Source organism: Dendrobates tinctorius, unplaced genomic scaffold (assembly GCF_039654945.1).
Source record: "Dendrobates tinctorius isolate UK_male_01 unplaced genomic scaffold, ASM3965494v1 ptg000092l, whole genome shotgun sequence".
Lineage (NCBI taxonomy): Eukaryota > Metazoa > Chordata > Amphibia > Anura > Dendrobatidae > Dendrobates > Dendrobates tinctorius.
Window position 1 is genome coordinate 10,559,075 of NW_027361760.1, and position 14,056 is coordinate 10,573,130.

At 43.4% G+C, this 14,056-nt stretch overlaps 1 protein-coding gene across 5 annotated transcripts in view; it reads left to right on the forward strand.

The window, feature by feature from the left end:
- LONP1 (lon peptidase 1, mitochondrial) overlaps nucleotides 1-14,056 on the forward strand; it is a 571,467-nt gene that overhangs the window by 327,869 nt on the left and 229,542 nt on the right. For all 5 annotated transcript variants that reach the window (XM_073586323.1, XM_073586320.1, XM_073586321.1 and 2 more), the window contains one exon: nucleotides 11,713-11,853. In XM_073586323.1, the coding sequence (XP_073442424.1) occupies nucleotides 11,713-11,853 (141 nt within the window). The remainder of the gene's footprint in view (nucleotides 1-11,712; nucleotides 11,854-14,056) is intronic.

Here is a 14,056-nt window from a genome sequence, read left to right on the forward strand (position 1 = left end):
AGGATATTGGCTAAGATTTTAGCATTTTCATGGCAGTCTTTTGGGGGGTACGATCCCAATCAGAGCGAGTTCCTTCAGAGGGGTATGGAGATGGGCCTGGCCACCAGCACCCTTAGCGGCCCCATACAACTATAACCTGATGGTGGATTAGTGGGTGGCTAGGTTCATAAAAGCATGCCAGAGGTCAAGACCTATGGCAGCTCCAAAAATGCCTTCGATGGACTTAAATCTAGTCCTGGAAGCCTTAACAAGATCGCCCTTTGAGCCCCTACTTGAAGTGTCAGATAAAATACTAACATTAATCACAGTGATACTAGTGGCCTTGATGTTGGCATGGCTAGTGATTTGCAGGCGCTATCCATTAATCATCCATTGATGCAGGTATCAGATGATAGAGTGGTTTTGAGGCCAGATCCAGCATATCTCCCCAAAGTGGCCTTGAAGTTTCATAGGAGTCAGGAGTAGTTTTTTCCTTCCTCGGTAGAAAACCAAAGACTGCAGAGGAACACAGACTTCACACAATAGACGTCAGGAGAGCCTTGATATAGTACTTAGAACTAGGCAATGGAAGACGGATGAGGCCTTATTCGCTTCCGAGCTCTCCCATGTGCCCATACATTGGTTTTCTCTCTCATATGGGGTATCTGCATGCTCAGGAGTAATTACACAACAAATTTTTCGAGTTCATTTTTTCCTGTTACCCTTGTCAAAATACAAAAAATAATGGAAATGAAATAAATATTTCGTGAAAAAAAGTTAAATGTTCATTTTTTTTTTCCATATTCCAAAAATTCCTGTGAAGCACCAGAAGGGTTAAGACATTTTTTGAATGTGGTTTTGAACACCTTGATGGGTGAAGTTTTTAGAATGGTGTCACTTTTGTGTTTTTTCCATCATATGGACCCCTCAAAGTGACTTAATGTGAAGTGGTCCCTAAAAGAATGGTGTGAGGATTTCACAGGGGAAGGGGGGGTGTCGACTTTGCTCACCTCGGTGGAGGTCCAAATCTTAGTTACAGGCTCTACTGGCTGCGACAGCTAATGTATCCTCCTTCCAATAGAAAAACTGAGCTCAAAATTAGCAGCTGTCTCTTATCTCCTAGGCTGTCCCATCCCACACTTTGTGCCCACCCCTGGGCTTGTGCAGCCTCTCTCCTCCCATATCTGAAAGTATGATTTTCTGTCCAGAACTGTGGAGGCTCATAGCTTTCCGTCCAAAGCACTGAATGAGATGTCAGTGATGCCTGTTGTGAGTTCATTTTCTGGTCTACCAGTTCTGAGTTCTCCTTCCAGGCTCCCTCTGGTGGTAACAGGAGGTAGTGAGGCTGATTCAATCAGTAGAGATCTGCCACCTGACAATGAGGATGACGATGGGACCTCAAGAATTTCAGACTGGATTTGTCAGCCGACGCCCTATTCTGGTGCTGGTGATTCCTTCTGGCTTTTCAGCTCTTGGTGTTCAGCTCTGTTCCAGTGATTTCAAGCTAAGTTTTTCTGCTAATGTTCACACTTGATTTTGACTTTTTTTGCTTTTTGTCCCCTATTAGATTGGTCTCTTTTTGCTCTGTCTCAGAATATTTCAGAGTGCTGATATAGTGGGAGAAGTCTAGTGACTTCAGGGTTAATTTTGTTATCAGAAATGTTGGACATTTTTTTTGTAGGGTTTTGGGCAGATTGCAGACAGTGTCCTTCCTTTCCTCTCCTTTCTAGTTAGTTTGGGCCCCATCGTTTGCTCAGCCTATTTTCCTGCCTGTGTTTGTGTTTTCATCTTGTTTCAGCGTCAATACATGTGTGGGGGCTGTCTTTCCTTTGGGGTCTGCTCTGGGGCAGTTAGTTTTCCCCTTTCTTGCTTTAGGCTTATTTATTCCTCCGGCGGTGACGAGGCGTCTAGGATCATCGTAGGAACGCTCCACAGCTGCTGCTAGTTGTGTGGTTAGTATCAGGGATCTGCAATCTGCATAGTTACCAACCTCTCTGGTTTTTCTGGGACTCAGATTGTTTTGTTTTTTCCTCCTCGGTGACCCATTCATAACAGAATCACCAGCCATACCGCAGATTCTAGGGTACTCAAAAGCAGGAAAAGATTGTTAAAAAAAAAAGTGTCAGAAATTTTTTTTTAATGTATTTTTTTCCTCTGGGGCCGTAGGAGGATTTTTTTTCCCCTAATGGAGATTAAGCAATTGTCTGATCGTGTGGAGCAACTTGCTGCTGAAGTGCAGGGAATTTCCACCTACCTCATTCAGTCACATGCTGCTGAACCTAAGATCCCTACTCCTGATGTGTTTTCTGGGGATCGGTCTAAATTTCTGAATTTTAAGAATAGTTGTAAATTATTTCTTGCCTTGAAGTCTAACTAATCGGGGATCTCTGTGCAGCAGGTTAAAATTGTCATCTCCTTGCTGCGTGGCGATCCCCAGGATTGGGCTTTTTCTCTGACACCTGAAAATCCTATTCTGACTGATGTGGATGCATTTTTTCAAGCCTTGGGGTTGTTGTATGATGAACCTAATGCTGTTGATCAAGCTGAGAGAAAACTGTTGGCATTAAACCAGGGTCAGGATTCTGCAGAGTTTTACTGTCAAAAATTCCGAAAGTGGGCGGTCCTTACTACATGGAATGATAGTGCATTGGCAGCTCTCTTTCAGAAGGGTTTATCAGAGACCGTAAAAGATGTTATGGTGGGATTTCCTGTTCCCTCTGGTCTGGATGATTCTATGTCATTAGCCATTCAAGTTGATCTGCGCTTACGTGAACGTAAAACTGCACGGGAGGCGCTGCCACCTTTTGAACTAACGTCTGAACCTGTGCAATGTGATGGGGTTTTGTCTAGGGCGCAACGTCAGGAGTTTAGAAGGCGTAATAAGCTGTGTTTTTCTCTGTGGAGATGTCTCTCATACTATTTCTGTCTGCCCTAAACGAGAGAAACGTTTTGCACACACATTTGCTGTGGGCAGTGTACACCCTAAGTTCCTTTTGGCAATTACTCTGATCTGCTCCTTATCCACGTTTTCCACTAAGGCTTTTGTGGATTCAGGAGCAGCGTTGAATCTGATGGATTTGGACTTTGCTAAATGTTGTGGTTTTTCCATGACGCCTCTGCAGACGCCTATTCCTTTGAGGGGTATTGATGCTACTCCTTTGGTGGAGAATAAACCCCAGTTTTGGACCCAGGTTATAATGCGAGTTACCCCAGACCACCAAGAAAATTGTAAATTTTTGGTGCTGCATACTTTGGATGATACTATTGTTCTGGGTTTTCCCTGGTTGCAAACTCATAATCCAGTTTTGGATTGGAAATCTGGGTCTGTGGTGAGTTGGGGTTGTCAGTGTGTTCTTAGGGATGCTCCTGTTTTCTCCACCTCTCCTCAGTCTCATGATATTCCTGATTATCTGGCCGCTTTTTCTGATGTGTTTAGTGAGAGCAAGTCTGCATCTTTGCCTCCTCATAGGAGTTATGACTGTGCAATTGAGTTGCTGCCTGGGTGTAAATTTCCCAAGGGTCGGCTTTTCAACTTATCTGTACCCGAACATGATGCTATGCGATCCTATATTAAGGAGTCGTTGGAGAAGGGTCATATTAGACCATCCTCGTCACCTTTAGGTGCTGTTTTTTTTTGTGGCCAAGAAAGATGGTTCATTAAGACCGTGTATTGATTATCGTTCACTTAACAAGATGACGGTTAAATATCAGTACCCGTTACCTCTGATGTCTGATTTATTCTCCAGAGTTAAGAGTGCCTGCTGGTTTACTAAGCTTGACCTCAGGGGGGCGTATAATCTTATTCGCATCAAGCACGGGGATGAATGGAAGATGGCGTTTAATACTCCGGAGGGACATTTTAAGTACCTGGTGATGCCTTTTAGGCTCACTAATGCCCCTTCTGTCTTCCAGTCCTTTATGAATGATATTTTCTGTGATTTTGTGGATAAGTTTTTGATCATCTATCTGGATGATATTTTGATCTTTTCTAGTGATTGGGATTCTCATGTGGAACACATCTGGACTGTGTTCCGGATTTTGAGGGAGAATTCCCTGTTTGTTAAGGGATCGAAATGCCTCTTTGATGTACAGAGGATTTCATTTTTGGGATTTATCTGGTCTCCGTCGACTATTGAAATGGACCCGGCCGAGGTACAGGCCATCTATGATTGGGTTCAGCCTACTTCTTTGAAGGCCCTTCTGAAGTTTTTGGGTTTTGCTAATTTCTATCGTAAATTTATAGGTAATTTTTCTGGTATTGTAAAACCACTGACTGATCTGATCAAGAAGGGCGCTGATGTGCTGAATTGGTCTCCTGAGGCTGTCTCAGCATTTCAGGAGCTTAAGCAGAGATTTACTTCAGCTCCAGTTTTACGGCAACCTGATGTCTCACTTCCATTTCAGGTGGAGGTAGATGCTTCTGAGATTGGTGCAGGAGCTGTTTTGTCCCAAAAAGACCCTGTGACTTCTAAGATGAATCCCTGTGCCTTCTTTTCTCGAAAGTTCTCCTCATCTGAACGCAACTATGAAGTGGGGAATCTGGAATTGTTGGCCATGAAATGGGCATTTGAGGAGTGGAGACATTGGTTGGAGGGAGCTAGACATCAAGTTGTGGTGCTCACCGATCACAAAAATTTGATTTATCTGGAGTCGGCCAGACGCTTGAATCCTAGACAGGCTAGATGGGCCTTGTTTTTCACGCGTTTTAATTTTGTGGTCTCTTTTCTTCCGGGCACTAAGAATGTTAAGGCAGACGCCCTTTCTAGGAGTTTCTTTGCCGATTCTGTTAATGTGACCGAGCCTACTACCATCCTAGGTGAGGGGGTAGTTCTTTCTGCCATTTCGCCTGATTTGAGACGTGCCCTGGAGGAGTTTCAGGAGGATAAACCTGATCGTTGCCCTATGGGAAAATTATATGTTCCTGACCAGTGGAGAAAGAGAGTGATGTCTGAAATTCATTGCTCCGCATTGGCTGGTCATCCAGGTATTTTTGGTACCAGAGATTTGGTGAGTCGGTCTTTTTGGTGGCCCACCTTATCTTGTGATGTCAGGAATTTTGTACAGTCCTGTGGGACTTGTTCTCGGTCTAAACCCTGTTCTCGTTCTAGTGGGTTGCTGATGCCCTTGCCGGTGCCCAAGAGGCCATGGACCCATATCTCAATGGATTTTATTTCTGATCTTCCTGTCTCTCAGAGAATGACTGTTATCTGGGTGATTTTTGATAGATTTTCGAAGATGGTCCATCTTGTACCACTCCCAAAGTTGCCATCTTCCGCTGAATTGGTACCCTTGTTTTTACAACAGGTGGTTCGGTTACATGGGATTCCTGAGAACATTGTGTCCGACAGAAGAGTCCAGTTTGTTTCCAGATTCTGGAAAGCCTTTTGTTCCAATCTGGGAATTCAGTTATCCTACTCCTCCGCGTTTCATACTTAAAACCAATGAACAGACAGAGAGAACCAACCAGACCTTGGACTCTTATTTAAGATGTTTTATATCTGCTGATCAGGATGATTGGGTCTCATTTTTGCCCTTGGCCGAATTTGCGTTGAACAATAGAGCTAGTTCTGCCACCTTGATGTCACCCTTTTTCTGTAATTTTGGGTTTCATCCTCGATTCTCTTCAGGGCAAGTGGAATCTTCGTCCTGCCCAGGTGTGGACACTGTGGTTAAGAGAATGCAGCAGATATGGGACCAAGTGGTGGATAAGTTGTCACTCTCTCAGGAAAAGGCCCAGCGATTTTCTAACCGGCATAGGACCATTGGTCCCCGGTTTAAAGTGGGTGATATGGTTTGGTTGTCGTCTAGGAATATTCCTATGAAGGTTGCATCTCCAAAATTTAAGCCAAGATTTATTGGACCTTATAAGATTTTGGAGATTCTTAATCCTGTTTCTTTTCGATTGGCTCTTCCAGTTACGTTCAAGATCCATAATGTATTTCACAAATCTCTGTTGAAGAGGTTTGTTGAGCCAGTGGTTCCTATGGCAGCACCTCCTGACCCTGTGTTGGTTGAAGGCAATGTGGAATACGAGGTAGAGAAAATATTGGATTCTCGTTTGGTTAGACGAAGACTCCAGTATTTCGTCAAAATGAAGGGTTATGGCCAGGAGAATAATTTTTTGATTCTCTGCCTCTGATATTCATGCCAATAGATTGATTCGTGCTTTTTACCGGGCCCATCCTGATCGTCCTGGTGGCGTGGATGAGGGTTTGGTGACCCCTCCTCAAGGGGGTGTACTGTTGTGAGTTCATTTTCTGGTCTACCAGTTGTGAGTTCTCCTTCCAGGCTCCCTCTGGTGGTAACAGGAGGTAGTGAGGCTGATTCAATCAGTAGAGATCTGCCACGTGATAATGAGGATGACGATTGGACCTGAGGAATTTCAGACTGGATTTGTCAGCCGACGCCCTATTCTGGTGCTGGTGATTCCTTCTGGCTTTTCAGCTCTTGGTGTTCAGCTCTGTTCCAGTCATCTAAAGCTGTTTTCCTGCTAATGTTCACACTTGATTTTGTTGGTCTATTCAGTTTTTTGTGTGGTCAGCCAGCCCCGGTTGGGGCTGCGCTGAATTTCCACTCTTATTTAACTGTATTTGCCAATTTTTGCTTTTTGTCCCCTATTAGATTGGCCTCTTTTTGCTCTGTCTCAAAATATTTCAGAGTGCTGATATAGTGGGAGAATTCTAGTGACTTCAGGGTTAATTTTGTTATCAGAAATGTTGGACATTATTTTTGTAGGGTTTTGGGCAGATTGCAGACAGTGTCCTTCCTTTCCTCTCCTTTCTAGTTAGTTTGGGCCCCATCGTTTGCTCAGCCTATTTTCCTGCCTGTGTTTGTGTTTTCATCTTGTTTCACCGTCAATACATGTTGGGGGCTGTCTTTCCTTTGGGGTCTGCTCTGGGGCAGTTAGTTTTCCCCTTTCTTGCTTTAGGCTTATTTATTCCTCCGGCGGTGACGAGGCGTCTAGGATCATCGTAGGAATGCTCCATGGCTGCTGCTAGTTGTGGTTAGGATCAGGCATCTGCTATCTGCATAGTTACCAACCTCTCTGGTTTTTCTGGGACTCAGCTTGTTTTGTTTTTTCCTCCTCGGTGACCCATTCATAACAGATGCCATTGTATTTTGCTAGATTTTATCTGCGCATAGAGACCAAATTTGCCTACCATGTGTAATTCCTGTTAGCTGTGCTTTATAACTCCATAATGCAGGGTTCTGGAGGTGACTAAATATAGGTACATGGGGAAATGAATGTCGATTCAGATTATGTGCTCGGCTAGTCTCAGAGATATTGCATTCTGTTATAGGTCATTTTCCAGATTCAATACCTCAGAGCCTGCTGTGACTTGTTGTTTCATGCTGTCTCAGTGCTTGAATCAGTTTGCCTGTTGCTGCAGCAGAGGTCACATCCTGGTGCTAATTGGTGGTCACCGAGCTTCAAAGGGTTTGTTCTTGGTTTTTAATTACAGATAAACATTGCATGGATTTTTATGGCCAGGGGGAATGCCAAGGTGGGGGCACATTCCAGGAGGGACATCTCTCGTCCTTCACAAATGGTTATGTATATTTAGTTGGAAAAATGAGAAATTGCTGGTCTACTTCTAACCCGTATAACTTCCACACACACACACAAGAAAAATTTAGTTCCAAAATTGTGCTTATGTAAAGTAGACATATGGGAAATGTTATTTATTAACTATTTTGTGTGATATATCTCTGTAATTTAAGGGCATGAAAATTCACAGTTTGAAACTTGATAAATTTTTGCCTAATTTCCTTTTTTTTTCCACAAATAAGCGCAAGTCATATCAATGATATTTTACCACTATTATGAAGTACAATATGTGTTGAAAAAACATTCTCCAAATCACCGGGATCCGTTGAAGCGTTCCAGAGTTATTACCTCATAAGTTGACTTTGGTCAGAATCGAAAAATTGGCCGAGTCATGAATGTGCAAACCACCTTCGGGGGTAAAGGGGTTAAGCCATAAATCCAGAGTGAACAGCATTGTGAGCAGCATCTTATTGCCTCAGCAGCTCTGCCATCTTCAGATCAGGTAAACAGGATAAGCAGCAGTGTGAGCAGTCATTTGGTAGCAGCTTAGTGATATTGGACTTTCGTACAGAAGGAATTGAGGGTTGTGGGATCCCAGTCTCATTCAGGAATCCCACAACCTGTAAGGCTGGGTTCACATTGCGTTCAGGCAGTCCGTTTAATGGATTGCGCTACACCGCGGCATAACGCAGTGTAACGCAATCCGTTAACGCTGCCATTCACTTCAATTAGGAGCACATCGCTAGTGCATGCCATAAATCGGCATGCGCTAGCGATGTCTCGTCATTCTGTGAAAGACCCTGGGATGCGGGCTGCAGTGTTCGGGGGTCCGTCTCCACTAGCACAGATTAAGCATCTGCGCTAGCGATATAGCATAACGCAATGGCGTTATGCTATTAGCGTTAAAGCACTCCGTCAAAGCTATGCATTGAACGGACTGCTTTAACGCAATGTGAACCTATCCTAAGTTCAGACCAGACTTTTGCTAGAAAGTTAGTACTTTTAAGGGGACGTTAGGGATTCTTGGGACCACTTTTCTTAATAGTTGTACTTAGAATGATCACGAGTCTGAGGCTCTCCGCTGGTCAAATAAAAAGGACAGCCCCAGACTGGGGTGAAGTCTAATTGACTTTGTAGAGTACCATGTGCATTACAGAGTGGCACCTAAATAGATTACAGCTAGTCTTGCAAAAAAGAAGGCTAAATTAACATACTGCATTTGTGATTCAATTCCATTCTGTAGATCTGCAGAATTGGTACAATAAATGTGAATAAGCACATCAACATGTAGCAGAATAATTCTGCACAGAAAGTCAAGAATGCTGTTGATTTTCAACATATTCCTTATGGTATAGAATGATGCAGTGAATCCACAGCACATGCAGATTTGCTATGAATTTGCAGCAAGGCTAATTTTCTTTAAATGATTTTAATGATTTTCTTAACCACTCGGCCACGACTACACAGATGGCAAGCTTGTATGAGCTTCACAAAATTGTCCAAGCTTATCAGAGACTATTAGGCTTTGTGCCCACGTTGCGTTTAAGCGTTTCCGCAGCACTTTTAAACAAGCGTTTCTGCTGCGGAAACGCTTAAAAGCATCTAATGTAATAATAGAATGGAAAACGCACATGTTGTGCTAATGGTGCGTTTTTCTCCGCTGCGGTAACGCTTAGCGGAAAAAATCGCAGCATGTTCATTAATTGTGCGGAATCGCATGCGATTCCGCATACATACACTGTAATTGCAAGAACGCATAGGAAAACGCATGTCAAAACGCTCGACAATCGCGTCAAAAACGCAAGGGCAAGGGCATGCGTTTCTGCTCAGGAAAAAAACGCTTGAAAAACGCTATGTGGGCACATAGCCTTAGACTTAAAATTGCGACATTTGGTCGATAAAAAAAATCAGACATATGAACAGCACCAAATATAATCATTATATGTCCTATCCATGAAAGACATGGACAGAACATACCATATTTTCTGGATTATAAGACGCACTTTTGTTCCCCAAATTTTAGGGGAAAGTGGGGGGTGCGTCTTATTATCCGAATCAGTGTGCTGTAGAGGAGGAGGGCAGCTTTGGAATGATGTCAGGGGGCTGGGGTGGGCTGGCTGCGGGCTTCAGAGACAGCGGGTGGTCAGTGCTCCTGCTCATTAGCTCTTGTAATATTCACTGCACCCGCTGTCCATCACCTCGGTGCTGAAGCCGTGCCGAGTTGGTTGACAGGGGAGCAGCACTATAGTCTCCTTCCGATGATAGGTTCGTGCTCCCAGCTCCCCCGTAGCTCTTCCTGTGTCTTTGCTGACATCCAGGAGCTGCTCATACAGGCACTTCATTGTAGATTCAGGACCTTCCATCACATGACCACTAGGACCTGCGGTCACGTGACTCCCAGTGTGAACTGCGCTCATGTGATGGAAGGTCCTGAAGCTACAATGAAGTTCCCGTATGAGAAGCTCCTGGATGTCAGCACAGACACAGGAAGAGCCACGGGGGGAGCTGGGAGCATGGAGCTATCATCGTAATGTGAGTTAAATGTTATTTTATCATGTCCATGCCAGCAGGGGGGAATATAGGGACAGGGGGGTGTGTCCATGCCAGCAGGGGGGAATATAGGGACAGGGACCGTGTCCAAGCCAGCAGGAGGGCCGTGTCCATGCCAGCAGGGGAGAATATAGGGACAGGGGTGCCGTGTCCATGCCAGCAGAGTGGAATATAGGGACGGGAGGGTGTTATGAATGAGTCACCTTAGGAGGCAAAAGCAGAAACACCAGCTAAGTCCAGAAAACCAGAGAAGTTGGCAACTAACAGATTGCAGACCCCTGAACCTATCAACACAACTATCAGTAGCCGTGGGGGGTTCCTACGATGCCCTAGACCCCTCGATCACAGCCGGAGAAATACATAGGCCTAAAGAAAGAAAGGGGAAAACTAAACTGCCCCAGAGCAGACCCCAAAGCAATAGGCAGCCCCCAACATATAATGACGGTGAAGCAAGATGAAAATACTAACACAGACAGAAAGATAGACTGAGCAAAGACGGGGCCCCAAAACTACCTAGATAGGAACGGACAGGAAGGCTGCTGTCTGCAGTCTGCCAAAACCCTATCAAAGACATAAGCCAACCAGCTGATATAAAAAAGGCCCTGAAGCAGCTAGGCTTCAAAAACTGAATCGGCACTCAGGTATTTTCAGAAGACAGAGCTAAATGAATTCAGCACACCCCAGCAGGGAATGGCAGAAATCCAGAAAAACAAAGCAAAAACAAAGTCAAAGCACAAAAGCAAAAGGCCGAGCAGCAAACTTAGCTTTGGAGGAGCAGGAATTCAGACTGGTCTCCAAGGATCCCACAGAGAAATCACCCGCAGGGCAGAAGGGCGTCGGCAGCATTATATCCAGTCCGTAACTCCACTAAGCCAGTCACAATCATCAGCCTCAGGTGTTTGACAGTCAGGCTCACTATCTTTCTTTACCAGAAGAGGGAGTTCCTCGGGCCTCAGTAATGAAGGGGAAAATGAACTCACAACAGGAGGGCGTGTGCATGCCAGCAGGGGGGAATATAGGGACGGGGGCCATGTGCGTGTCAGCATCAACAAGGGGAGCATATATTGACCAGGGGGACATAGTCCCCCATTCCATCCTGGATATGTGCCAGCACAAGGGGGCCATGTACCAGGATGGGGGTTATATAGATAACTGTACCAGGATGAGGGACATAAATATTATTTGAAAGACGGACACTGGCATTGTAAGACACACCTTCATTTAACATAAAAAAATTTTTTTCCCTTTTTCTTCACCAAATTAGGGGGTGCGTTTTATAATCAGATGCGTCTTATAAAGCGAAAAATACGGCACATGAAACATGACTGTCTGAATGAGTACTTTGATGTCCTCAACGCTGCCCTTGATTAGAGTATCCAAACTCATGGGGATGATGTCAAAGTCCTCTGAGATTACATGCTATGACTGCTTTTGTTTTTTAGTAAATTTCAGGTAAAGATTAAATATTTATTTTTTGTGCTCCCAAATAAAGTTCACTGTGATGATTCACTAGTACAAATACACTTTGTAAACGCCACTACTTATATTTAAAGGGATAATGAAGTAAATGCAGTGATGCAAATAATGCAGCAATTCTTACATTTGTTTCAATTTTTTTTTATTTCTTTTTGTAGCGCTATCTAGTACCACAGGCTCTGACTATGTGTGGTTTAGATGAAGGAAAGACTCGCATAACTTCTGAGGCACTCACTGTTCTAATTAAACAGTATTGTAGAGAAAGTGGAGTGCGAAACTTACAGAAGCAAGTGGAAAAGGTGAGTGATGAAAATTGAAAACAAATACTTAAAAGTTATAAACGTGTTGACACTATTTTATTCTGTAAATTTAAGCTAAATATATAATAACTTCATGTACCTCATATGCAGATTTATCTGATGATCTTCACAAACTACAAACAAACTGTGTCTTACTTTTCTAGAAAACCCAAGCTTCCCTTAAAGGTCAGAATAAAAATGGAAAAGAGGTGGCAGACAAACTTCCTTACTATAGAACTCCTTCTAAAACTTTTAGAAAACGTGCACACAACATCTTTTTTCCAGTAGCAGAGCCACCAAATTCTTCTAGGTGAAGTTCCTTCAGGAAAAGGCTAGCCGTCTTCCTCCTGAAGCATCTTTGTTAACTGTTTTGCTGTTGTCTTTTCAGTGGCTCTGCTATCGTGTGTTGTTTTTGTTTTTTTAAGTTTGTTTTCTTTTATAGCAACATAGTAACATAGTTATTAAGGTTGAAGGGAGACTTTAAGTCCATCTAGTTAAACCCATATCCTATCCTAACCTGCCCTGACATGTTGATCCAGAGGATGGCAAAAAAAACCCATGCGGCAATCAGTAAGCTTTACATTTGGGAAAAAAATTCCTTCCCGACTCCACATGCGGCAATCAGACTAGCTCCCCTGGATCAACGCAATATCAAGGAAACTAGTGTATATAACCTGTAATATTATACTTTTCAAGAAAGGCATTCAGGCACTTCTTAAATTTTAGTAGGGAATCACTCATTACAACATCATATGGCAGAGAGTTCCATAGTCTCTGCTCTTACAGTAAAGAATCCACATCTGTGATTATGCTTAAACCTTCTTTCCTCCAGAAGAAGAGGATGCCCCCTTGTCCCCGTCACAGGTCTAAGAGTAAAAAGATCATTAGAAAGGTCTTTGTACTGTCCCCGCATATATTTATGCATTGTAATAAGATCACCCCGAAGCCTTCCTTTTTCCAAACTAAATAACCCCAAGTTTAATAACCTGTCTTGTTATTGCAGACCCCCCAGTTCTCTAATAACCTTGGTCGCTCTTCTCTGCACCCGCTCCAGTTCAGCTATGTCTTTCTTATACACCGGAGATCAGAACTGTACACAGTATTCTAAGTGTGGTCGCACTAGTGACTTGTATAGAGGTGAAATTATGTTCTCCTCATGAGCATCTATGCCTCTTTTAATGCATCCCATTATTTTATTTGCCTTTGCAGCAGCTGCCTGACACTGGCCACTAAATGTGAGTTTGTCGTCCACCCATACACCCAGGTCTTTTTCAGTGACCGTTTTGCCCAGTGTTTTACAATTAAGCACATATACATCTTGTTTGTTCTACCCAAGTGCATGACCTTACATTTATCTCCATTAAAGCTCATTTGCTATTGATCAGCCCAAGCTTCTAGTTTACATAAATCCTCCTGTAGTATAAAATTGTCCTCCTCTGTATTGATTACCCTGCAGAGTTTAGTGTCATCTGCAAATATTGAAATTCTATTCTCTATGCCCTCTACAAGGTCATTAATAAATGTTAAAAAGAAGCTGTCTCAATACTGATCCCTGTGGTACCCCACTGCTAACCGTGACCCAGTCCGAGTGTGCTCCATTAATAACCACCCTTTGTTTCCTATCCCTGAGCCAGCCACTAATCCACTTACACATATTTTCCCCTATCCCCATTGTTCTCATTTTATGTATTAACCTTTTGTGTCACCGTATCAAAATCTTTTGAAAAGTCCATATACACCACGTCCACTGCATTCCCTTGGTCCAGTCCGGAACTTACCTCTTCATAAAAGCTTATCAGATTAGTCTGACAGGAACGGTCCCTCGTAAACCCATGTTGATATTGGGTCATGAGGTTATTCTTCTTCAGATACTTCAGTATAGTATCTCTTAGAAAACCCTCCAGGATTTTACCCACAGTTGAGGTTAAGCTCACTGGCCTATAATTTCCAAGTTCAGTTTTTGTCCCCTTTTTGAATGTTGGCACTACATTTTCTATATGCCAGTCCTGTGGTACAGACCCTGTTATTATGGAATCTTAAAAGATTAAAAATAATGGTCTATCTATGACTGTACTTAATTCCTGCAGTACTCGGGGGTGTATCCCATCCGGGCCTGGGGATTTGTCAATTTTAGTGATTTGTAGATGCCGCCGTACTTCTTGCTGGGTTAAGCAGATGACATTTAATGGAGAATTTTTATCCC